This window comes from Furipterus horrens, unplaced genomic scaffold (genome assembly GCF_987537825.1).
Source record: "Furipterus horrens unplaced genomic scaffold, mFurHor1.1.pri manual_scaffold_10, whole genome shotgun sequence".
NCBI lineage: Eukaryota > Metazoa > Chordata > Mammalia > Chiroptera > Furipteridae > Furipterus > Furipterus horrens.
In genome coordinates, this window is record NW_028327180.1 from 75,750,023 (window position 1) to 75,775,457 (window position 25,435).

General features: G+C 36.1%; 1 protein-coding gene across 1 annotated transcript; it reads right to left on the minus strand.

The window, feature by feature from the left end:
* Window positions 1-158: 158 nt before the first annotated feature.
* PKD2L2 (polycystin 2 like 2, transient receptor potential cation channel) lies at window positions 159-25,227 on the minus strand. Its single transcript, XM_090288282.1, has 14 exons — window positions 24,597-25,227; window positions 23,800-23,901; window positions 22,148-22,281; window positions 20,923-21,158; window positions 18,309-18,530; window positions 15,246-15,474; window positions 13,392-13,573; window positions 11,822-11,942; window positions 10,774-10,875; window positions 9,256-9,320; window positions 8,642-8,696; window positions 3,765-3,877; window positions 3,239-3,346; window positions 159-183 (listed from the first exon to the last, which is right to left on the minus strand). The coding sequence occupies exons 1-13, from the start codon at window positions 24,625-24,627 to the stop codon at window positions 3,250-3,252; spliced, it is 1,689 nt and encodes a 562-aa protein (XP_090144408.1). The 5' UTR covers window positions 24,628-25,227; the 3' UTR covers window positions 159-183; window positions 3,239-3,249.
* Between the last annotated feature and the right edge of the window lie 208 nt (window positions 25,228-25,435).

Here is a 25,435-nt window from a genome sequence, read left to right on the forward strand (position 1 = left end):
TTTTGTACTACAGATACATCCTGTTAGCAAAAGACTAGTACTTTATCCTTTCAACTTCAAGAACTTTGGAAGTACAAGCTTTTTGTTATTTCCAACTTTTATTTTTTTTCATTACTGAAGAAAATTAAGAGGAAAATCTTCACTTGAATTCTTCAAGACGGTTGCCTTTTTCTTACAGAATGACTGAAAATTTGAAAGAAAAGCCTATAAATGTGCACATCTGCAACTATGTTATATGTTTTCTTAGAAAACCAAAATCAACTGAAATTTCAAGTCCTATTGAGGAACACATTTCTTTTAATTCCCAAAGTGACGCTTTTTCACAGGTAGTATGTTAGCAAAATTTTGCAATTCAGCGGTCACACAGTTCCTGGCTCAAGATAACAGAAGGCAGACCAAAAAGTGACCTTGCTTATTTGTATAGTGAAAACACACTTCACACATAACACACAGAACTGAATCATACTACATGCTGCCTATGGGATTTAAGTTACTGTTTGTTTTCTTAGTTATTGTTTATCAGTTGGTGGTAATGGGATTTGTTTGGGTCAGATTCCCCTTTTGTCCCCGCTGCCCACCTCCAGTAATGTGAGGAAATAGCCATGTCAGTACGTAGGAATTCTGATGGTATTCAGATTTGTGCATTCAATCAAATGGGCCTAAATTGGCAGAAGAATCATTATGCCTGAAGAAATCTGTTCTGAACAAGGGCTATACCACTGCATTTTTATGTGTACCTTCAGGGGGTTATGTCCTTTTTTTCTGTTAATCAGCAAAATCCATAAAGAAAACATCTTTTAAAGGGACCACCTTTTGCTCAGTCACATGCTGTTTAAAGCAGCAGGTCACAAATGGGTAGTGGTATGCCCCTTGTCATAAACTGTAAGCATATCTTTTTTCTTTGGCTTTGCATGGCTTTTTTTCAGGTATTCTGGTATCATTCTGCTAATCATTTTCACAAAATGGTGACTTTATTTGTGCTAATGACATAGCATATTTTGGTCAGGCTTAATCTAAGTATTAATTTTTTTCCTGGTGCTTTTTTGGATTGATGAGTGTCTCACTTTGTGCCCACGTTTTGCATGCAGTGACTCATGCATGGTTTTCTTAACTAGCTAATGTTAACAAGTTGTTCCATACAAAAATGGACTTTTGCAACATCCTTTAATAAGGTGGGGGAAGCATGAACCTCAGACTTTTGGCTATTACATAGTAAGCACATGAAGTAGCTTGATAAGTAGCATTTCTAGTACTTCACATTTCACCTGTGTGTGCAATGCCTTTTTTTTGTGGGGAGGGAATATTCATTGGTAGTGAACATGTAGTTGGGGAATAAAGCACTAAATACAGCCTTTTTTGTGTGGTTTCCTTTTGCTACAGCTAGGTTATTTATAATGTATTCCTAGAAAAGTGACATTGAAAATGCCAAAAGATCACTTTGATTTGAATCCATCATGCAGTGTACATTTAGTTAATTTCTGTCAGTCTCCAGACAGGAGTATATCCAAACATCTTAATTTAATGTGCACTGTATATTGTTTTATATGAATGTTTTATTTTATATACCACATGCAAAAATGTCCATATGCACTATTTAAATGTTTAAATAATATATTCCTTCTTTATAATACTAAATCTATATGAGTACCATATTTTTATAAGTCAGTGGCCTGACTGGTTTCATTTAATAATTAACAGCTGCTTCATGATGTTGGTTATTCACTGTTAATGTTTGGCTGCGAATAGAATAGATAAAAGTGGCATGGCAGCACTTATGCTATGTGACAGTATTGTGTGTCATAGTTGAGCAGTAGGTGATAGAATTAGGCAGTTTGTGATAGTCTTAACTTTGGTACAAGTAAAAACTATATATCTATATACTAACAATATATAGATATATATGACCACCAGTATAATTACATTGCTATGTCTGGTACTTGATTGTATAGACTTTTATAATAAAAGAACTCTAATGTTCTAAGTCATTATAAATGTTGTTTGCTTTTTTTTTTTTTCCCCCAAATGTTGAAAAAGGAGAAAGACCTCAAGTGTTCCTATGTCTTAAGTGTTCTCAGTCTTTGTTTGAATTACCCCAACCTGGGGCCATATGGGGGGATAACAGGGTTAGTAGACCACCTCGCTGGCTACTGCTCTAGGGAGTGGTAACAGGCAAGGGCCATGTTGTTGATTGCCTTATGGGAATGTAGGGAGAAGATTCAGAGAGAATAGTCAGCATTTCTTGTTGCAATGAATTTTCCTATTAAGGAAAGTTGATGTACAGTCTCTAAGAGAAGAGCTTGGCCTGAGGAAGGTGGGAAGATTTAAAACTTTTCTTTAGTCAAATCTTAAAATGCAGGGATTATTGAGCAGCAATGTGGAAGTTGAGTACTATGGTCAAATGGTGTTGGTTTAGGGTAAGAGAACAAAGGTTTCTTCTAGGAGGGCTTATTTAACCTAAAGAGTTTCCTTCCAGTTTCCAAAATGGCAGCCGTAATAGCTTTCCAACCATCTAAACAGATCTTTTGCAATATCCTTATTTACACTTTTCAAACATACCTTGATTTTGTATAACCCTGATACTCCTACCTTGCCCTTTATTTTTTAAAGTGTATTTTGCTTTTAAAGCATTTGAGGAAGCACTTTTGGGAAACTTCAGATCTGTTACTTTAGAAACTGTCTAGATGAATTTCCAGTTTGAGGAGATTAGTAAAATTTATACAGGTGGTTGGAAAGTTTGTTCTTTAACACTTTGGCTTTTTATAGGAGACTTCAGATTGGGAAGAATGGAGGTGAGATTATTTTACTTGAGCCATTGTAGGATGGCTTTGCAGATTCTTATGCATTTGTTACCTGGTTAAAGGAAGTTGGAACATGCTACATGAGAGCACCAGTAGTTCTTACACTCCATGGAGCATCGAGAAAGCTGTCTTTACCTGCTTATTGAACTATTAATTAGAGACCTGCCCCATGAACTGAAAGTGGCATTATTTGGTACTATCCCTTCACATTCCTAGAATTTAATAATAACTTCTTATGAAATCCTCTGTGTGGATATGCATGGATGTACAGTGGATCCCAATCAGGGGCACTTCGGTCCTGTAATCATTTGATAATTATCACTGACTCTGGCAGTAGTTGGATGATAGGTGGTTTAGTGCTTTTAAAGTATATCAGAAATGGGGACAACTTCAGGAAATAATTCAGTACAGGAATGAATCTTTGCTAGGAAGATTCTCACCTCCACTTGGCTCAGTTGGGTAAAGCTGAAACCTTTTTCATCACTCGGTTTAGTTTTAAACTGATGTAGTGTAATTCTTTCTCCAGCTCCACAGCATATAAAAACAGGCTGCAGGATAATTTAGAAAGAAACAGAGAAGGTGTAAGACTTCTGTGCATAAAGAAACGGCAGATTATTAGTGCCTGTTGTGAAATGCTTTGAGTGGAAAGGCAGTATTTGAGCTCCTAAAACATGCCTAGTCAGTTATGGATCTAATATTCTAAAGTTGTGTGGAGAACAGTATCTGCTATGGATATCAAGTATAAATGGCAGTTTCTATTCAGAGATATAAGGATGAAAGCAATTGGTCTCACTCTTACATTTAACCAAATGAAGCCTTGTGCTTTCTGTTTAAAGCTGGGTAAAAAAAGTTGAAAACAGCATTTTAGCAGAATAGGTTTTGGGTTCAGGAAAATAATGTATTTAACTCAAGTCCCAATCCCCATGTCATAAATCCCATATTACCCTGATGAGAATGAACACTTACTCTTTAAATTCTTGTTGAGTGACAGGCTGGTAGTCGTCTTGAATTTCTGTAGAATAATACTTTTTCTCAAGCCTCTCTTTCCATTTTTTCATCTGCTCTGCACTTTGAATTTCCTGTCAAGTTAGAGGAAAAGTCTAGGCAGCAATCTTTATACATTTTTGTCTATTTCAAGTCTTTGTCATACAAGCATCACAGGCTTGAGAATCTTAAACCACACCCTCCAGGGCTGTTACTTTTGAGCCCTGCTGGCTTTCTGCCCTGCCAGTTTTCAGGTCTGTGCATCAGCACTCATTTCAGAGGACCTGGTGTTAGAACTGTTGGCACAGTTGGGGAATTTTAAAATTATAATTATCAGCTTATTCTCGTTTCATTGCCTTTTCCCTTCTGTATCTCCAACTGAGTTTTTTCATGACTTCCTTCATTCGACCAGCACTACTTCTGTACCCCTAGTCTTTAATGAAGCAAATGTGCCTCAAAGGACATCTGTGGGTATTTGCCCACCCAGCTGCTTCTCAGCCAGACTCCTGCAGTCTTACCCAACCATCCCAGCCCCTTCCTTGTAATCACTGCATCAATCTGGGCGCTCCAGTCTGTCCACATACCCCCAATATTGGCTCCTTGTACCAGAAAATTGTTGTTGCTGCATCCTTCTCTGATTCCAAAGAGCCCTTTCTGTGCTTTGTCCTTGCTACCACCCAATTTCCCTTTAGTGTCCAAAAATTTTTTCCCAAGTTTAGAAAAACTACCTTGTACATTGTGGGAAATAAGGACAGCTCTAGAAAGAGAGGGAAAGAGGAAAGTGCACCCAAATGCAGTTCAAATACTTGTCAGTAAATGAGTATGATACTGCCTTGCTCCCGCAGTAACAGTGGCAAAGTGGATCCCTGTATACAGGTTCTCATTACCTTTCTCAGAGAGTGTGGTGGTGCCTAAGTTTATACACTGATTACCTGATAAATGTGTGCTGTTCTGACCAGAGAAACTATTTTATCAGACTGTGTTTGTCTTTACATCAACACATTTGAGATAGAAAAGGATGGCTTTCTGTTTTTCTACTTTTATTTTGGCCATGTTACAGCATCCACATTTTGACATATTTACCAATGCTTTTAATGGGGTGTTTAAAAAATGGTAGGTCCCACAACTATTTCTAAATGACCAGGCCTATTATTATGTGGGAGCTTTAGTAATGTGGGTTGAATAAACAATGTCTGATAAACTTGACCCATGTTTTAAAAAACCCATCTCAACCCTCACTTGTTTGTGACAGCCTTCCTTGACATTCATACGAAAATTGTGGGCACAGCACAACTCTTTGGGAGCATTTCCTCCAAGTCCCTAGGTTCTAATCATTCCACCTTTTCCTGTAGGTGGTTGTGGCCTGTTGCAGTTGTTTCTGGATTAACTTAGTGTTCCACATTGGCTTTTACATTCATCTAATACCTCAGAAATGAGTTCTCTGTAGTAAACCTCCTCCTTTTGCACTACCTAGTGTGTATCTGTTTTTCTGATTGGACTCTAACTGACCAGTCCTTGGTAGCAGGGGAGGGCCAAAGGAACAAGCTCATAAATAGCATGCTTCCTCCAAAGGACACAACAATTGACTTAAGAATTTGAGACTACCACCTGGCCATTTGGGTAGTAGCCATTAGGCTACTACTGAACCAGCGGGTGAAGATTGTACTGACTGAGGTGATTGATCCTAATTATCAAGGGGAAATTGGTTGCAGCCACAAAACGAGTGCAGCGAGGGCTATATTTGGAGCCTGGAAAACCTTAGGTGGGGTGGTGCTCTTAATATGTCCATGTTCAAAAGTAAACATTGTAGTTTAAACATCAAGTTCTTAAGGGATTTTTATTTGAGTAGAAAAGACATTAATATCACCCAGAGGATGGATACAATTACTCTTGGGACTTTGCTTCGCCCTTTTTGGGGAGAGAATAAGAGTACCTTCATTTGTATAAAGGATGGTCTTGTCTTATTAAATGGAAACTTGACATAGTTATTGTTATTTTATGGAAGTTCAAATGTGTGTACTAAATAGTAAAAAGGGTGAACTGGGCCAATTATGTAGCTAATGTCTCTCAACTCAAAATTTGTCCTCTTACACTTTCCTCTGTGATGCTGGGTCTCAGGCTTTGAGAACTCATTCCCCAGACTCTTGCTACTGGATTTGTTAGGTTCCGCTTTATTGGAGGATGGAGGGGAGTAGAGTCTTTTTTCTGCCAGCATTGCTTCTGCAAATGGAAGTTATCTCCAGCACTTTTATTATGTACCTGCAGAGGACCATCTGTATGTCTTCTTTGGAAATCAATTAGAAGTATAAGAATTAAAAAGGAAACGGTAGTGATAACCTCTGAGATTCCCTTAAGTTTTCTAGGTATATAATGAACTGAAAATTTATGAGATAATTTAAGTAAAGTAATAGGAGAAAAATAATTTATTGGGTTGGCCAAAAAGTTCATTTAGTTTTTTTCTATACAGTGGCTCTAGTAGCATTTAGTTGTCTTTACTTCATTCAAAATAATTTTGTTAGATTGTATTGTGCCAGCTGTTATTTTTTAAAAAACTCTAAATTTGTGAATTTTGGGGTAGCCATTTTAATATTAAAGATGGAAGAAAATAAGCAATATTTCGGCATATTATGTTTTATTATTTCAAGAAAAGTAAAAATGCAACTGAAACGCAAAAAAAAGATCTGTGCAGTGTATGGAGAAAGTGCTGTGACTGATTGAACGTGTCAAAAGTGGTTTGTGAAGCTTTGTGCTGGAGATTTTTTGCTGGACAATGCTCTAACCAACTGAGCTACCCAGCCAGGGCTTTGAATTTTTTTTATTTTCTGATTTCATGAATATATTCTTATGTTGTTTCAGAGAATTTTTTTCTGTATTAACTACTTTTTGGAATTTATTGAGGTTTTCTTTGTGGCCCAACATAATATTTTTCAATGAATGGGTTTTCAAAAAGCAGGTGCATCTTCTGAGTTTAATATATAATTGTAAGATTGCCTGTTCATTATATTGTTTTAGTTTCTTTTTATCCTTTTATTTTCTTGCCCTATTCTCTGTTTTGCCACTACCGATATGTCAGATATATATGATCATGGTTATATCATATTGTCTTACGGATTTATTGTAAGTCTTTTACCATGTGGTATATTTTCTGTGCTCTTTTTGTTTTGGTATTTTTGCCCTTTTAGGTATTTTTGTTTTAGTGGTTTGTTTTTATTCTTGTATTTTTTAATATCCGAGTCCTTCCTTTCTTGCTTTGGTTGCTTCAACAAGGAACCAGATTCAACAAGAAAATTGGCTTGTAATTTCTCCTTCATCTCCTTCCTCTCTACTATCCAATTACCTATATTTTTTAATTTTTAAAAAGATTTTATTTTAAGAGAGAGGGAAGGGAGGGAGAAGGGGAGAGAAACATCGATCGTTTGCCTCTCGCACAGGCCCCAACCGGGGACTGGGCCTGCAACCCAGGCATGGGAATCGAACTGGTGACCTTTTGTTTTGCAGGATCTTGCTCAACCAATTGAGCCATGCAGGTCAGGGCCCCAGTTATATTTTGAATCATGTTACTATATTTCCTTGTATCTGAGAGGTTGGAGTCTACTGTAAGACACACCATCATTTTATGTACCACTTAGTAAAAGTGCTGCCAATTAAAGTATGACACTCTGTCAACTATAAGGCACATTTTTGATTTTGGAGATGTTAATATATGAAAAAAAAATTAATCATTAATACAGTCTTATCATTTACTATTGTACTCTTAAATATGCTCAAGTTTCTTCTTGGTTATTAACTGAAAGATAATTTTTAGACTTTTAGCTATTATATATGAACCAAACAGTTTTTTCTACTTTATACCTTCTCCTTCCCTCCTCTTTTTTCCCAAAATTTCTCTAATCAACTCTTGGTTGGCTGAAGTTGATCGTCTTGTAGAATCCTTAGGAGTACAACACTATTACCTGAGTTCTTGCATGTTCAAAACTGTTTGAACCCTGACACAGTATGGCTCAGTTGGTTGGGCGTTGTCCTGCAAAGCAAAGAATCCCTGATTTGATTCTCGGTCGGGGGACATGCCTGGGTTGTGGGTTTGGTCCCCATTGGGGTGCGTGCAGAGTGAGGTAGCTGATTGATGTTTTTCTCTCACATGGATATTTTGCTCCCTCTCTTCCCTTCTCTCTAAAAATAAAGGGATAAAATCTTTTAAAAAAACAAGCAAACTGAGTCCCGACTGGTGTGGCTCAGTGGGTTGAGTGTTGCCGTGCAAAGCAAAAGGTTGCTGGTTCAATTCCTGGTCAGGGCACATGTCCCTAGTTGGGATGTGTACAAGAAGCAACTCACATTGAGTTCCCCTCTCATTAAAATAAATAAATAAAATCGTAAAAATAAAACAGACAAACTGAGCTTTGAAGTATAGCTTTGCTAGATATAAAAATCCTTGGCTTACATTTTCCTCCTTGCACATACTGTATGCTTTATAATTATTTCTTAAACATATATGTACTGAGTCATTTATTGAATGTTATAATTTTGAAATATAAAAAATCATTGAAGAGACGTTAATGATTACAAGAGAAAAATTATATAATCATCTCAATAGCGTATTCTCACTAAACGCTGTGTGACTATCCCACAGTGAGTGCACAGCTGTAAGAGCAGGGTATCTGCCTGAGAGCATTAATGAGAAAGAGGGAGCATCTGGAATCCAAAGGATTTGTCCTAAACAAGGATCTAGATTCTGGGAGAAATATATGGAGGTGGTAGGTACCGCTCTGAAAAAAGAAATTTCAATTCTAAATCAGAACTTTTTTTGTATGTGTATTTCTAATAAAGCTACAGCTTCTTTTTGAGAGAATTAAAAAGCTTACGTTTTCATCAAAGCCTTCTCTTCTGGCTCGTTCAGCCAAATCTCTGCTTTTTGTACTGAGAATAAAAAATAAAAATTAGAGGCATATGTCAGTAAAAAGGCAAGTGCCAACATAAAATATAATCAGTTCTATGGAAAGGATCTGAATTGTATTTCTGTTCTTTCTGGTAACACTAATTATTTGGAAAGTGTGGTTATTAATACGTTCCCTAGAGTATCACATCTCTAGCTATAAGAAACTGTTTATATGATGTCCCATTGTCAGAGGTGTGGGTTTGGGAAGTATTTTGAAAACAAAATGATTGAATAAATGTAATTGTATTCTTAATTATTTTGTGTAAAAATGGTTTTATTTCAATAGCTGAATAAGTGCTCTTAATGTAGACTAAAATTGCTTCCTGCCTTTTTAGAGGGACTTCACTCTCTTGCCCAGCTTGTGCTGGGCTTTATTAGTGGCGTGGCATGCATTATGTTACTTTTAAATTAGCTTACCATTTCAGGATAGTCAGTACTTTGGATGGTGGTGGTTTACAATGAAAATCTTACTCTCATTGTAAGTTTCTCATACAAGATACAGCTTTAAAATGGTAAATTAAAAATTTAAAGTCATCTTACCTTTTATTGTCTTCATCCTTTTGAGGTTTCTTTAGTTTGAGTTTTTTGAGAACACTGTTGTAACTCTGGGCATAATTAAAAATAGTTTAAAAGTTCACTAAAAATATATCATATATTGTTCATTTTTGGTCCAGCTAAAGGATATATGAAATGCTTGTCTCTAGGGACTGCTACTCTAAAGAAAGGGAGAGGCAAATGCTATTATTATTATTCTTCCAGTTTGTCAGCACTATGGATTCTGCCTGCTGGTGAAAGGAAAAAGGGGTTCTGTGGCCATCATACCTGAACTTGAAAAAATCATTAAGCGTTATTAACATTTATTGCATTAAAGATGTTAACACTTTAATGCATACAACTAACATTATAATTGAGATACAAGATGAAATAAACCACAAGGAAGCTCAGTAAAGGACTGTTAACAGTTTTCTTTTACAGATGGGTTCTTAGGACAGAATTCCTAAACCCCACAGCTATTAGGTCCTTTTCCACATTAAGTGCAAAGCTGTGTATGCAAAGGTGGACAAGATGGTATGTTACATACGCATATGATGCTGCTACGACCCAAAGTGAGGTAAGTGTCAAGAAGGCAGAGAAGATTCCACTCTGTCAGGGAGAACAGAATGTCAGAGAGCAGAAGAAATAGAGTTGGGGTCAGAGAATGACAGGAGCAGAGGAGAGAGTGAGAGCAAGCATGGTAAATAGCACTGTGCTTAGACACTGATGGGGACATACCATGCTGTAAATAGAGGCATAGGAGGTAGAAGTTCTATAGTTAGATGATAGTGAATAATGATAGTTTGGGGCTGTGAGACTTTAAAAGAGCCCTGAATGTTTGAGTACAGAATCTGGGCTTATTTTGATAGGCCCAAGGAAACTTGGGGGAATTTTGAGCAGAGAAGTGATATGCTCAGAGCTCGCCTGGCACAGGAAGGAGGCTAGAACAGGTAAGAAGTTGTTAATATACAGAAGGCTGGATGAAAAGTACTGAGGGCCCTAATGTAGTGGTGTCAATTAGAATTCAAAGTGTTCTTGAGTTCCACAAACGTGAGCAAAGACTACAGAGGTGAACTTCACACACAAGCCTTGGCAACAGATCGGACAAGGGGCAGGGAAATAAGTCTCAGGATTTTGAGCTGGGGCTGACTGAGGAATGAGTATTGTCATTGATAGAAATAGGAAAGTGAGGAATATAAGGCACATGGTGTTTTGCATTTAGATTGTTTATAGAAATTTTCTAGCATGTAAATTGAAAATTTTTTGGAGGGAAAAGATACTTTTATTCACTGCTTTGCATTTAGTAAATAGCTCAATTACTATTTGATGCATTAACCTCTGAAATAATTTTGGCCACACTTAATACAAATATGAATAACACTGAGCCAAAACAAGGCCCCCCCCAACCCTATAAAAATGAAACCCAAACCCACTACCACTTGGAGTTTAAGTGTTATTCAAAGTAGAAGCATATAAACTAAAGATTTCTCTTAGAATTCTTATTAGGAAAAGAATTTGACATACCTTTTTAATCATTTCACCAAGTTCAAAATCTGGCCTTCTGTCTATAGAATAATCAGCTTTCACTTCAGAATAGGTGTAATTAACAATTGCCAAGAATATGTTCTGGGGGAAATAATTCAAATAAATATTTCAATAAAAATTTAAATGTTAGTGACTTTGACAAGTGCTGAGATTTGTAAAATTAGATTTAAATTTTTAAATTAACTCATGGTTAATAATAGAGAAATGGCTAAGAAGACTAATATAGTAGAAAGGGTAATGGGTAGTGTGTGGGCCTGGGCAGAAATGTTTATGGCAAATAAGCATAATTTAAAGTAGTGCATATGAACTGGTTACTTATATATACATTAACTTATCAATATTACATATGAAGAAAACTTACATTAATGTAATTATATGTTCATAAGGGTTGTTTGTCTTTCTATGAAGCTGTTTAAATGCAAATCTTACTAAAACTATTAGATTACTAATATTCAGATATCACAATTGTGGAGGGGGTATTTTTACCCGCAGCCCACCTCTCTGGCTTTCTTGGTGACCCAGCTCTGTCACTGTGAGGACTTTGGCCATTACCAGAGGATAACTGCTGTATGTAACAACAACAGAAGAAATGTTTTCATGGAGGTCAGTAGCAGGTCCTGGGCACAGATGAGACCCATCTGGGGACTCCTAAAAAATCACAGTTGTGAGCTTTCACCTGTGAGGGCCCAAAGCCATTGCAATATGGACAGAATATTAATGGCCTAATTCATACCTACTGGTATGGAATGTCCAAGGCTCAAGGGACCTGGGGCATTCAAGTTATATTTGTAAAAGATTTAGCACATTTCAGGCACACAATAAAACATAGATGGTACCTATTGTGATCACATTTGCCATTGGACAACTTGGAAATACTTAGACACTGGATTACTAGGAATCTACAGCATTCTTAATAAGTCTAAAGTGTTCTGACATCTGAGCAGTGATACTATAATTTCTTCTGAATTGTTTTCTTTTTATTCTAAAAAATGGAAGCATAAAAGGGAACACATATGGTCATTCTTACCAACAGGACAAAGAACACGAAAAAGATGAATGTGATGAAGTAAATGGGTCCCAAGATACGATTGGCTTTCTGAATACCAGCAAAATTAAAATCCCCAATAATAATTCGAAACTGTGCAAATCTTTGATGGGAAGAAAGAAAAACAGTAGAAAATATTATATACCTTTGTACATACATGACAACTGATGGGGGTTATCAATGTGTCTAGAAAGTAGTTTGCTGTGTGTGGCACATGTTCTCTGGCTTTAGCTAGCATAGAGTTCTATAAAACAGGATGTAGAATATTCCTTGAAGGCAAGATGTGAGGTACCTCAATAGCTGAACAGGTAGTCCAGGAAATGTTGGGCTTCAATTTATTTCACCCATGGGAACACAAAGTTTACCTACAAGATTTGAACCTTGAGATATCTTTTTACCAACTGATCTTAGCAGTGGCCTCCTAAGCTATTCCTATGCCTCTCTGAACCTTAGAATACCTGAAACTCATCCAGTAAGTGATTTTCAACTTGTACCTAGACCCAAGAGCCCTAAAGTTTCTTATATCAATGATATGTTTAATTTTTGTTCCTTTTATAATAATGATACCAACAATTTGTCACTTGGTAAATCTCAACCAAAGCTGGTGGTAATGTTCCTCAAACATGATCCTGAAGTTTATTTTATTCTCAATAACTATAAAAGCTTGGTTTTGATGTGAAATAGCACTTAAAATATTTAGCCTTTATTTTCATGATTTTAAAGATGGGAAATTAATAAATTAAGGCTTTGAATGCATAGTCGTATTAGAGGTAGAATTACTATTTCTTAACCTGATGTCTTATCATCATTTTGCAGTAGCAATGCCAGACACACCAGGGGTATGTTATAAATTACATATGAGAGTTCCTTATTTTAAGGGGAAATCTGGAAAGGAATTTTTAAAAGTATGTAGATAGTGCATGATTGGCCAGTCAGTCAAAAGAAAGAACGCTTCTTGTTACTTATGCTTCAGCCAATCACATAAAGGGGGCATAGAGCTCTCTACAATGAAGGAAGAAAATATTGGTAAAGAAATCAGCTAGTTGGAGTCCTAGGACTCAGAGTTATCTGAAATTCCACCCGAAGTACTTAAGACCTTATTAAATAATGCTTAAAGTGTTTATCCAGCTTTTAATACTGGTTTGTAATGGTCCTCTACACAAGATAAAAAGAGAAATGCTGAATTGCAAGGAGACCAAAATTTTGCAGCAAACCAAATTTTTTTTTTCTCTTTGGGATAGGAGAATAAGAGGTTTCTGTTTTAGTACAGTATTTCTAACTTGAGCTTTTTACAGTTGAGTTGTGTTTATATAAAAAATGAAAATTTTTCCAACTTGACCTAGTAACTCTTAAACAGATTACCACCTCATTACCATTCATTTGGGTCTTTCAATGCCTGATCATACTTTGAATATAACATATTTGGCCATCAGTGAAAATATCAAGCCAAGTTTATGTTATTAAAGCTTATGTTACTCCTTATCATAGATCATTCCATGATTTTTTCTGTTATAAATTGGAAAATAAAATTACATTTATACTAAGAGCTTACATGGAATTTTGAAGAGTGGAAAAGTCATTAACCTGGGATCCAAAAAGAAGAAATCCTAACTGGGCATAAGCAAAGAGTATTATAAAAAACATGATGGCAAATCCTACTATGTCTTTGATACAGCGGGACAAGGTTGATGACAGCTGAGACATTGTCCTATTAAAACTTATGAATTTGAATATCTGAAAAAGAGCAAAGTTAATTGAAATAGGATATTAAAGATTATGATTACTTGGAATAAATTAACTTCAGAAGAAATTGCTTCAAAGGAGATGCTTAATGATAGGAGTATTTGAGTATTTCCCAGAAATCATTACAAAGCCAAACTACTTTTAAAATTACTTAAAAGTTAAGAAAATGCTTTTTCTTAATGACTTTGTAGTTTAAGTTCTCATTTTGATATCTAATATATAAAATACATTGATTCTGTTGTATCTAATATAATAAAATACAAATACCTTTATCCATGCAAAGAAGATGGTAATAGCAATTATATTGTTGTAATAAATGTGCCAGTATGCAAGAAAATAGAAGTCTGAATATTTTTCAGTACTTTTTAACAGCTGATCAAGTAAGAGAAATTTTTGTATATTATGGTATAAGTTGACGAATATGGCCACAAAACACAACTATATGGGAAAAAAGAAGGGTTAAATTAGAAGCTATTTCTACCTCTAAATCTCCTGCAACCTATGAAGAAGCACATGAAAAAAGTTCATCAAAAGTTCAACAGAAGGGTGGGAGAGATAAAACATAGACTTTCATATGGAAGTAAGCCTCAATTTAGAGAAGTTCAACATAATCATAAAGGTAGAAAAATATCGATCTTGCCATTCTAATATATCCGTCTGTTTCTTTGAATCATAAAGCACAAATGTGTAAAATGATTATATAATTCTGACTAGACCGTAAGGGTTTCTGTCTCATGTAACCACATGATACCTAAAAGTTGAATATTTCCACCATGTAACACTACAAAGAGAAAATTTTACAGTTTCAAAAAACAACAACAAAGCCCTTTTAGAGCCCTTAACTTCTTTAGAAGAGTTCCGAACTAGTTATCAGAGCTTTATAACTGTCATGAAAATTTTCTTTTCATTTCCCTTGCCTAAATACTCAAATCGTTAAACATTACTGGGGATGCCAGGAAAGGTAGGTAGATGACAAACTTTCTGACTCTGATGAACTTTCAATCTGGTTTTGGGAAACAAGGCTTATATACAAAATTGACCAGTACGGATGAAAGATCAGATAGTATAAGTCAGAAAAGTTTATTCATTGTTTCTAAAACTGAGCTCTTACCATTTGTCCATTTTACCGTTTTAGTATGGCAGTCTTTGGAGTTCCCTTCAGGGACTATTTCCCTTTCCTGTGTTCTCTATGCCCATAAGCTACCCTCTGGCTGCTCAAAGCTCCTCCCCCTTCAGTATTTTGCATAGGCCTGTTTTGGCTATTCTTTCAAAATTCAGTGTGAGGAGGAAAGCAGATTTAGGCAACACAGAGGAGTACCTTTTAAAGGAACTTGTCCCAAAATATCCATGATTTTCAACATGAGGGATACATTTTAAGTGGGGGTAAGTGAGACCTATTGTGCGTATTCATGAAATGATAACACCTATGGAATTACCTAGTCTAGGTTTATGCTGGTCCTCCCAAGGACCAAACCAGGAAAAAAAAATAGGCTTCTCCCTTTTGGAGGCACACCATTAATATGTACTGCAACAGTTCATTTTATGATTGATACTTGCAGCTTTTAAAATAAGTCCTAATGAACAGAAACAACTGCTTTTTCCACCTCTCACTAATGGGTTCATACATGAGTCCCTTCAACCATACATGTGAATATATACTTACCATTAAAAGCAGTAATTCTAGCCAGTTCCAAATACTTTTGAAATAGTCAGACTTAAATTCTTTTATTTTTTTGCCTTCTTGTGTTGTGAAGACAATAAGAAAAATAAAAAATATGATTTCACAGGAAGCAATAAAATAATCATAGTAGCTAACATATTTGAGGAGCTTCACAGAGTAAAACTGCCACGAAGTAAGTATTCCTCCAGTTGCAGGGAATTCTGCCACCAATCTGTAAAATTAGATTTGTGAAAGTAACTGCATTTCAGGCATTTATATTTCAGTACTTAATTCTTTGTGAAATTTCTAATTGGTGCTGCTGTGTAATTTAATGATCAATTATTTTGTACAAAATATGTGTTCTCGAGGTCAGGGTTCCATTTGAAAATTTTCTAGTGGATTTAATTTTTAATGGCTTTATTCTTTTTGTACTTTGAATATTGACAGTGATCAAAGACCAAGGCAAAAAAGAGTAAGACGTGATTTTAGCTAGAGATTCATTCTATTCTGTGTTTAGATTGTTTGTTCATATCTGGGAATACTGATTTATCTTAACAGAAGAATGAAATGATATTTAAGAAAATGCTGTACTATTATTAGTCAAGAACTCCTCCCCAAATACATAATTCTTGAATACTTCACACTCTCCCTTTAGCTTATCAGAGATATTTGTTTCTAAATGTTAAGATCACATATTCTACTAAAGCAAATGCTATGTTTACTTTAGGCACGGGATGCTGGATACAAAGATCAATATGCAAGTATAAGAATGAATTTCAACACTGAAGATTTCGAGGTTGTTCACTGTATTTCTGGTGTTCTTCACAACTTCAGATAATTCAGAATTGGCAGTATTTTAAGGAACAAGCATATCTGTCACAATGTCACAAATAATTACTACTGTCTAAACATATTAGCAAATCTTATTAGTTATGGAATAAGGTGCTGCCAAGAAGAACAAAAGTTAATGGAAAACTATTTGTTTTACTTTGCACATAACATAGTAGGTGTGATAAGTGAGTGAAGTGAAACTTAACATTTTGATCTGAAGTGTAAACAAATAAGCAAAAGGGGAAAAAAAGAACAGCGTTTATTTTAGTTTCCCAGATACATGTACAAAAAGGAAAACAAGTAGATAGGTCTTAGTGTAAGCAATATGCTTCCTCACAACTACTGATTAGGTATAAGGTAAAAGTTTCAAAATTTGCTGAAGTTTCTAAAAGAATAATTTTTTTAAGTAAAGCTTTTTTTTTTTTTTTTTAGATTTTATTTATTTATTTTTAGAGAGAGGGGGAGAGAAACATCAATGTGTGGTTGCCTCTCATGCGCCCCCAACTGGGGACCTGGCCTGCAACCCAGGCATGTGCCCTGACTGGGAATCGAACCGGCGACGCTTTCTCAGGCCGGCACTCAATCTACTGAGCCACACCAGGCAGGGCAAAAATAAATAAATAAATAAATAACATTTTAAAAACGTAGCACAGCCCTGGTTGGTGTGGCTCAGTGGATTGACCGCTGGCCTGCAACCTTTTAAGGTTTCCGGTTTGATTCATGGTCAGGCACATGCTGGGTTGTGGGCCAGGTCCCCACTTGGGGGCATGTGAGAGGCAACTATTCTCAGACATTGATGTTTCTCTCCCTCTCTTTCTCCCTCCCTTCCTCTCTCTCTAAAAGTAAATAAAATCTTTTAAAAAAAATAACAATATAAGCGTAAAACCTAGAGAAAGGAAATGTGGACTTAATCTAGTATTACAAGGAGTTCTTCATGTGCCTTTAGGCCAGTGGCCCCAATGTTTCTGCTCTTACTTAGGACATAGTATTCTTCACTTTATTGTGATACAGACTCGTAGGAAGGGGGAATAATGTTAATAAAAAGCTCTGATTCCTTGAAGAGAAGTATGAAATAATAGGTAAAATGTCCATTGGCTGCTTAAAGTAATTCACCTGTATTATTCATTTTTACAAATTGTAAAGGCCATGGTTGTGTTTCACCTACTATTGCACAAGAGCAAAATCCCCTAATCAGAATAAACACCAATTCTATATTGAATTCAGAGTAAAAATGTAAGGCTCATCAGGGAAAAGTGACTCACTGAGATTATAGTGGACATTATTGTTTGCCCGTCTAGCATTTATTATCCCCATGCCGCCTTTTTAATGGAACCCTGTTTACTTCAGGTACCTACCCATTCCCAGATCACTTAAGGAAGCTGATTCAATCCACAGACAGATCCAGTTATGGTGGTCCTATTTTCTTTGCCAGAGTTTGATTCTAGATCCCAGGCCTAAACCAATTAGCATGGTCCAGGTTAGGCAGATAACCTAAGGTAATTGGACTAATGGAAAGAATTCTTTCTCTTTGGTTCTTTTCTGCATGAGAGGATGTCTCTCTTCCTCCTGGTGGATTAAAGAGTAAGCACAAGCATGTCCTCATGCAATGGCAGAGGTGCAAGAGCAAGTTTTAATGTATAAACTCCTTTCAAACATCTGCTTGTGTTGTATCTACTAACATTCCATTGATCAAAGAAAGTCATGTGGTTGAGTCCAAGTGTTGAGGGCTGGGGCAGTGCACCCTGCCCTGGGTGGCATGGCAAAGGCATAGAGAATTTGGGCCATTTTTGCAAATCACCACATGCTCTAATAATTTCTATGATGCTGGCTACTGTTATATATTGTTCAAAATAAAAATTGTTCATTCTTGAGATAAAATTAATAACTTAATAAAGCTCATTCTGAAAGGAAATAAACAGATTTGAATGACCCTGAATAGAAGAAATCATCAGGACTAAATGTTAGATGTCTGCAATTGCAGAATGACAAGAAATAAGACTATATATCCTTTAGTAATATAAAACTACCATTGTATGTAATCCTCCATGTTCTTGAATATATTCTGAAATAATGAACCTGAATATGATGTTGCTTTACTTTCTCACTTATTAGCAGAACTACATTTTATGTATTTTGAAGCTCAATTTTAATCTCAGTTAAAACTGGAAACCCTAATGCGGGCTGTAGATGTTTTTTAAATTCAATATATTAATAAATAGGTTTCGAGTCACTCACCTGATGATGCAAAACAGATTTACATTAGCATTGTATAATGAAAAGTCAATAAAAATAACTCGAGTCCCTCTTGTGATCCAGCTGTTCAAGTGAAGGTTAATTAACTTGTTTTTGGTTTCAGATTTTGATTTTGATAAAGTGAAAATATATCCCCCATTTTGGTAAACACCAACAAATCCCCAGTGCCAAGGGTAGCTGATAGTAGGAGCAGAGTATTTCCACCTGTTAGATATGAAAAGAATAATGGAGAAATGAGAAGATTGAGAAGTAGTCTAAGAATTTCCGTTAACCTTTGGTTCAAAAGTAGTAGTTAAAATAAAAGTACTAAATTCATAAGTATAGTAATTTTGAAGCAAGACAATGAGTTAAGGATGAAGTTAAAAGAATAGATACTCTCTGTTTTCATTTTTTAGTGCTTATTGTGGACAAGACACTGGAAACCTGTTACGAGAAAAACATTTTTTTAAATCTGTTTTTGCCTCAGGGAGCTTAAAATGTAGAAAATAATGACCGATTTTGTTCTTTGACATATATCTCTATTGTTTTATTAGACCTTAAGTCTTTAACTAGAACAAGACCAAGGGTTTTGATTCAGAAATATGTCTCAGCATGGAAAAAAAAGGTGCTTCATAGTATGTATGTCTTCCAAAGGTCATATACCATTTATATAATGCTCAGTAAGTACTTTGTTATAATGCATATATTGTTATAAAGGTATTTTATTTTGATGAAAGTACATAAAGCAAAATGTGCATAATTAAATTCTGTTTCCATTTTTTCTACTTTTAATTGTGGTGTATCAAAAAACAAAGCAAAACAAAACAGCCTTTCTCATCAGTCATTTCACATTCCCAGAACAGATCTGAACAATTACCCAAAGGTGTACTGCTCAACTTGTATTTTAACTAACAATACCATGTTTGTCTGCAGCTGTGGCGGGAAAAGTGACACCACCAAGAAAAAATACTCATATTTAATGAAAATTCTATAGTTGTATTTTTGAGTGTTTTTCACATGACTGTTAAATTGGAATAAGAACATTTATTACACCAACACTCCTACTTCCAATTTTTAAGATATTTTTAATTAATGAGTGTTACATTTTAGGTAGACAAGCATGAATTCAGTCTTATTTTGGTTGTTAGGGCATGAAAGTTATAATTCCAAATCCATAGTGTTAAATTTAAATTATTTGTAATTGTTAGGGGAATTTGGAATACCTAACAGATTAGTTTTGAAATTCCAATTTTAATTTATACTTATTTATCTTGTAAGTTTTTATTGAGGGGAAACAGTATATAGTACTGCAGTATTTAAGATAATGTCACATTTATGAATTTATTAATTTATAAGCTTTATATAAGCACTTTGCTGTCCTGAAGAACACACAGAAACACACAAAGAAAAGATAAGTCAACAAAAACTTCAAAGCAATGTGGGCATAATCCTGTGGTTACCAGGGAGGTTGTTCAAGAAAGGAGATGTAACCAGCGTTAATATTTATAATACAAACAGTAACTAATGAGTAACAAAAATGGTATAACTACAGACTAAGAGGAACAAGAAGAGTGTGTATAGAGGGAGTGGTATAAGAGGGACACATGACAGTCAACCTTCCATGACAGAGATGATACATAAAACTATAAAATCAAGTAACAGCAATATAAGCATGTTATGTAGACATAGGAAGTGCCCTAGTTCTAGGTAGCTCAGTTGGTTAGAGCATCGTCCTGATATGCCAAGGTTGTGGGCTTGATCCTATGTCAGGGCTCATACAAGAGTCAACCAATGAATGCATACATGGATGGAATAACAAACTGATGTTTCTCCCCACCCCAACCAAATAAATAAATAAATAAATAAATAAATAAATAAATGAAATATATATTAGAGGAAACGAGAGCTAGAAGTGTCTGCTTCTAGAGTGGGAATTAGAAAAGGGTGGACCTTTGTAAATATTTTTATCTTCGATAAATAATAACTTGAAAAATATTTGTTACCTGCCCCGTAAGATTTTCATAGTACCCTAAAAGCAATAATGCCAGCAGCTTCTGGCTAAGCGGAGGTCATGTCAGTCGCTTTGAGCTTTCACATTTTAAACAAAGTGTGGACAGAAATCTACACCAGCAGTTTTAGAGAACAATGGCCATAATGTCTTTGGTAGGTATCAGATGCAGTGCTACTTGCAGAGAATAAATGCCCCTTTTTAATATTGGCAACAATAAAGAGATCACTGAAGTAAGCCACAGTGAGAAAGGAGGGAAGTTGCCTAATACATCTAGGATACTCCTTAGGGATCCCAAGAAGCATTTGGGATGCGTTTGAGGTGAGTCTGGCCAGAGCCAGAAGAGCTCACTGAGCATTGTAAGAGAAAAAATGGATGCTGCGCCTTGTGTCCGGAGTTAACACGTCATATACCAGAAAAAAATGAAAATATATCATTTGCTGAACAAAACAGGTTCACTCTTTGCTAAACACTGCATCTGTGAGTCATCCATTGATACTATTATTGACACACGACCCCTGTTGGTATGATTTGGAAAATACATTTGCACAATTGTTTAAAGATATAATGGTAAGCTGCTAGAATAACGTGTAATTTTATACTACTTACTCAGGACCATGTTTAAGGCCAAAATCAGATATGTCTTCATTTTCAGAAGTGTATTTGGCATAACATTCACTCATTAAAGGCTGAAAGGATGAATAGACCTTGCATGTGTTGTTTCGGACTTTTAGTTGACGGACTCTGGGGACTCCCAAAAGTATGTTCTCGTAGTAGATGTGATTGCTGTTGTCATTGTACAGTGAGTCCCAGTACAGACCTTCCAAAAGGGGTCCTTCCATAAACTTCACATAGAAAAATAAATGTTATGGGAAAAATATTTTCATGTCAACTGTATAATAGAACCTATATTCAAAACGTTACCCATAGGAGTATTAAAAATCAGTGATTTTGAAGATGAGTATGAAAATTAAATTATTGACCAAGACGACATTAATATTAATGATAATGATGATAATAACCTTGTCTCCTTGGTTAAGTTCCAAATTCCTAGCATGGCATTTATGATTTGACCTAATTCATAGTTTGGCCTTTTCTACCTCATCTTTTATATGCCTATCATGTTGAACACAGCTCCATATGTAGAATTACTTATAGAACATATTGTTCATTCTTAGGATGCCCTTCCATTATTCATTCTTTAAAGCTGAACTGAGTTGTCACCACCTCTGGAAAGCCTTCCTTAACTCTTCTATGTATGCGCCAATGATTATGACGTGGGATAACTAAAACTGCTGTTTCCTTAATTGTTCTTTTCTCATAATGTAAGCATCTTGCTAAGTGTAATGGAAAAAACACGTCTATTCCAATGTTGAAGGAATGATTCTCTAATGCAATTAAAAACACTATAAAATTAATTCTGCAGATGTACTCTTTATTATATACTGTACATTACTGTAACACAGAGTATAGGATTGTATAGTATACCCAAATCACATATATTTCACTTTAGGGGCAACTTAAACATTTTTTAGGAGTAATTTTCACTATACACAATTATAGACTGACTTTGGATCCTAACCCCCCCACATAAGAAGCAAGTTTCCTATTTTCCAAATACAATAAATAATGCTTATTTTTTAAAGTTACAAGAACTCTACCACACCAAGAACACAGGTCCCCAATAAACACTTACTGGTTGGTTCATTCTAACATAAAGAAATATTTTATTTTTACTCATTCCTTCAACAAATATGTATCAAGTGCCTATTACATGTGCCAAGGGTTTATGCAATACCTAAAGCTACTTTATCCACAGTCACATAATAATTACCTTCCAAAAATCAGGTATGCTGCGAACAGACTTAAAGTTGGTTCTTTCATCACCCGGCGAAGAAGTGTCCAAAAACAGAGATGACATAACTTTGTTTAAGTAATAGATATGTGGGTTTACCATCCCAAATGTCACTAAGGAGAAGAATTTTTTTGTATAATTTTATGTTTAAAAACCGAGTTTATTAGGATTAAATATGTAATTGTGTTCCCAATTTTGTTTTGAAATTCAATTTTATTTTTGCCTAATTATAAAATAATAAAGAACTAAAATAGAAATATATAAAACAGGAAGCAGATTCCTGTAATTCCACAGCTACGGTTAGATTTGGCATTTACTCTCCACATTTTTCTATATGCACATACATTTATAAAAAAGTAACTATTTTTACAAAAATGAGGTCACATTATACAAACTATCTGCAAGTTGGCTCTTTTTCCATATTGAGAGTAGGCAATATACTATGGTGAATTATTAAGATTATGGGCTTTTAATACAAACAGATAACAGTTTGAGTCTTATCACAGGAATATCTCTTACCTCATAGTTTTGTTATGGTTAGTGAGATAATGCACGTGGAACATTCTAAACTATGTTATGGTATATGGTAAGAATTTTAACAGCTCTTAAAAGTATTATTTCTCTTTTTAGGGGTGGGTGGGTGGGTTTTAGAGTGAAGTGTAAACTAAACTTTTTTTTTTCTAGAAGTCCTTTAGTTTTTAGAAACCATGCATCTTCAACATCATTCCTTGGCACACACCAGCCTGTGCCTTCTTTAATGTTGCATTATTTCAATGTACACAATGTTAAACAAATGCTCTGTTCTTGGAGATTTAAGTTCTCAATTCTTTATTATGAAAAGGTATTTTTGATCCCTGAATAATAGGATTATGATCTTTTTATATTTTTCAACTCCCTAAATGTTCTGTAGTATTTAAAAAGTAGTCTAATTTATAAGATTGGCTGCAGTTGTGTTTTTAAGATCCCACTGAAGTTCACCCCTACAAACCAATTAATTAATTGATATGATTGCCAGTAATGCAGTCCACATGAAAATGAGGTAAGTCTGGGCCAGTAAGTTTACATCTACTCTATGTTCGGTACTTTGAAGACAAATGCTCTTTAATACTGATTAAGTCAACGTTATTGACCTAAAGATAGGAGGAATGCAGGTCAAGTTCTCCCAGTCCTCCTTGAAAGATCTGCATTGACCGATGTGTTCTGTGACTCAGCACAAGCATATTTTATTATTAATTGTGCAACAGAACAGGGAAAAGAATAAAGAAGACACTACGACTAACTGCTTTGGCCTCATTTGTAGTTTAACCTACAAAACTGAGCTAATGAATCTATATGGCTCTAAAATCAAGTTAGACTTGCCAACTTGAGGGAATAATTTATATTCAAGAGAGAACTGCCAGCTGAAAGGAATAATTAATTCCAATCAATATTGGCTATGAAATCTGTACATTACATCTGTGACCTAAAGTTTTGTCCCTTAGAAACTGGAAATACTGTCAATCTAAATGAATTTAATGCCTGAAATTTGTATTCTGAAAGCCTATAGATTTACTAAGTCCATGTTTTATTTTTCACCGCCACATAATTTTAGTTCAAACAGTATTTTTTAAAATATACATCTGTGTACTTACATATACATAAGTTTATTAAAAAAATAATGTAGAGTAATAACTCCTTAAGTGTGGGTCTAATTTCTACTCTCCTTCTGAATTGCAGCTTATGGTTTGGAATCCCTGTGAGATATAAAAAAAATAAATTTCCTTACATTATTATGTAATTCATAATGTATATAAATAACAATGATGGGGAAAAAACCACTTTTGGTTTTATAGTGTGAAGCAGGCTCAGTGGCTTCTGATTATTTTTTCATTCTCACTTTTATGAGGGAGAATTACTACCATTCTCCCATTGGGGTAAGTGGGCAGTCATTTTGTGACTGCATACTATGAATTTTCTAACTTAACCCGGATGTACAGGACAAGACCAGTTCGGTCTTAAAATGAAAAAGCAAAATACAAAATAAACCGCCCATATCAGCCCTAATCGTTTTCTCTACCAGTCGGTCACTACTGATTCTTGGGAAGCCTGGAGGGGAAAAAGAACTGGGCTTGGCGTTCGGTCCAAGTCACGACTCCCTACATCAACAAAGGGCTTCCGAGACTGGGCTACCGACGGTCATTATACAGCAAAGGCCAGCGCCCAGCTCGAGCCTCTGGGAGAGGCGAGTGCCCTGTCCCTGCATGGCTTCAGTTTTCCAGTCTGTAAAATGGGACCACCGTTCTCCGCGTAAGGGAAGGCCGTGAAGGATAAACGTGCTGGAGGCCATAGCTCTCACACGAACAGGTAGGGGGCTACGTCGTTCCCTCCAATGTATGTGGGCTTGCCAATTCCGCCCTGCCCCTCCCTCTTGCCAGGGAGCACCCCTCACCGCCTCGGTGCCAACGGGACGCCTCAGGCATGGCCGACCGGGAAGGGGCGCCGGTTCAACCTGCCCAGGCAAGGCGCGCCTGCGCGAGCCGCCTAGCTCCTGCGCTTGCGCTAACCTTCCGCTCCTCCAGGGGCGCAAACTGCGCTACAAGTTGCAGGCACGCATGCGCACCGTGGACGTTCTGGAAGGGCTTCGCCTGAGGCGGGGCTGGAGATTGCGGCGTTTGTCTCCTGCGGAGGCCCGAGTTCCAGGGCAAACCTGGGTTTGGGCCTGAGATTAATTATAAGATAGTAGTAATTAATTATAACGGGATACTCTTTATTGAATACCTTTAATATTTATTGGCTTGTTTGGTCTTCATACCCCCCTTCTTGAAAGGTAGGTGTTTTGTCCTCATTTTAGGTCTGAAGAAACCGAGGGTGCTGAGGGGGTGTATAATTTACCAGAGACCTCGGCTTGTTGGGGCAAGTGCGCTGGACCCCAGGGCCCGAGTGCCTGATCAAGACCCCAGGCTGCCGCTGCTCTTATAGAAACTGGTTATTAGTCAAGAGATGTTGCTAGAAATAACCTCCACCCTTCTTTCCACCCACACCCAGTATGGCTAAAGGGAACGTTAAAATAACTTTTGGCTTTTTTTAAAAAAAGCCGGCTCTGCAGTGATTATGTAAAGGGTAGGCCAAAACAGTAAGTACTCCTTGGGAGCCCAGACTCACATCTGGCTCTGAAGCTTTGAAAAGATGAGGAGGTTTGTAAACCAGCTGCAGAAAAGGCCAAACCTGGCTGTAAATGAAGGCATCCCAAGCCCTCCAGAACATGAGACAGAAGGGATTCTCATGTTG

What these genes read in the sequence shown, in the direction of transcription:
- PKD2L2 (XM_090288282.1), bottom strand. Translation starts at nt 24,627, where the DNA reads ATGCCTGAGGCGTCCCGTTGGCACCGAGGCG. An exon ending in TCCACTCTTCAAAATTCCAT is followed by an intron (nt 11,943 to 13,391) that starts GTAAGCTCTTAG and finishes TTCCCATCAAAG; the next exon opens with ATTTGCACAGTTTCGAATTA. An exon ending in AAGGATGAAGACAATAAAAG is followed by an intron (nt 8,697 to 9,255) that starts GTAAGATGACTT and finishes TTTTATTCTCAG; the next exon opens with TACAAAAAGCAGAGATTTGG.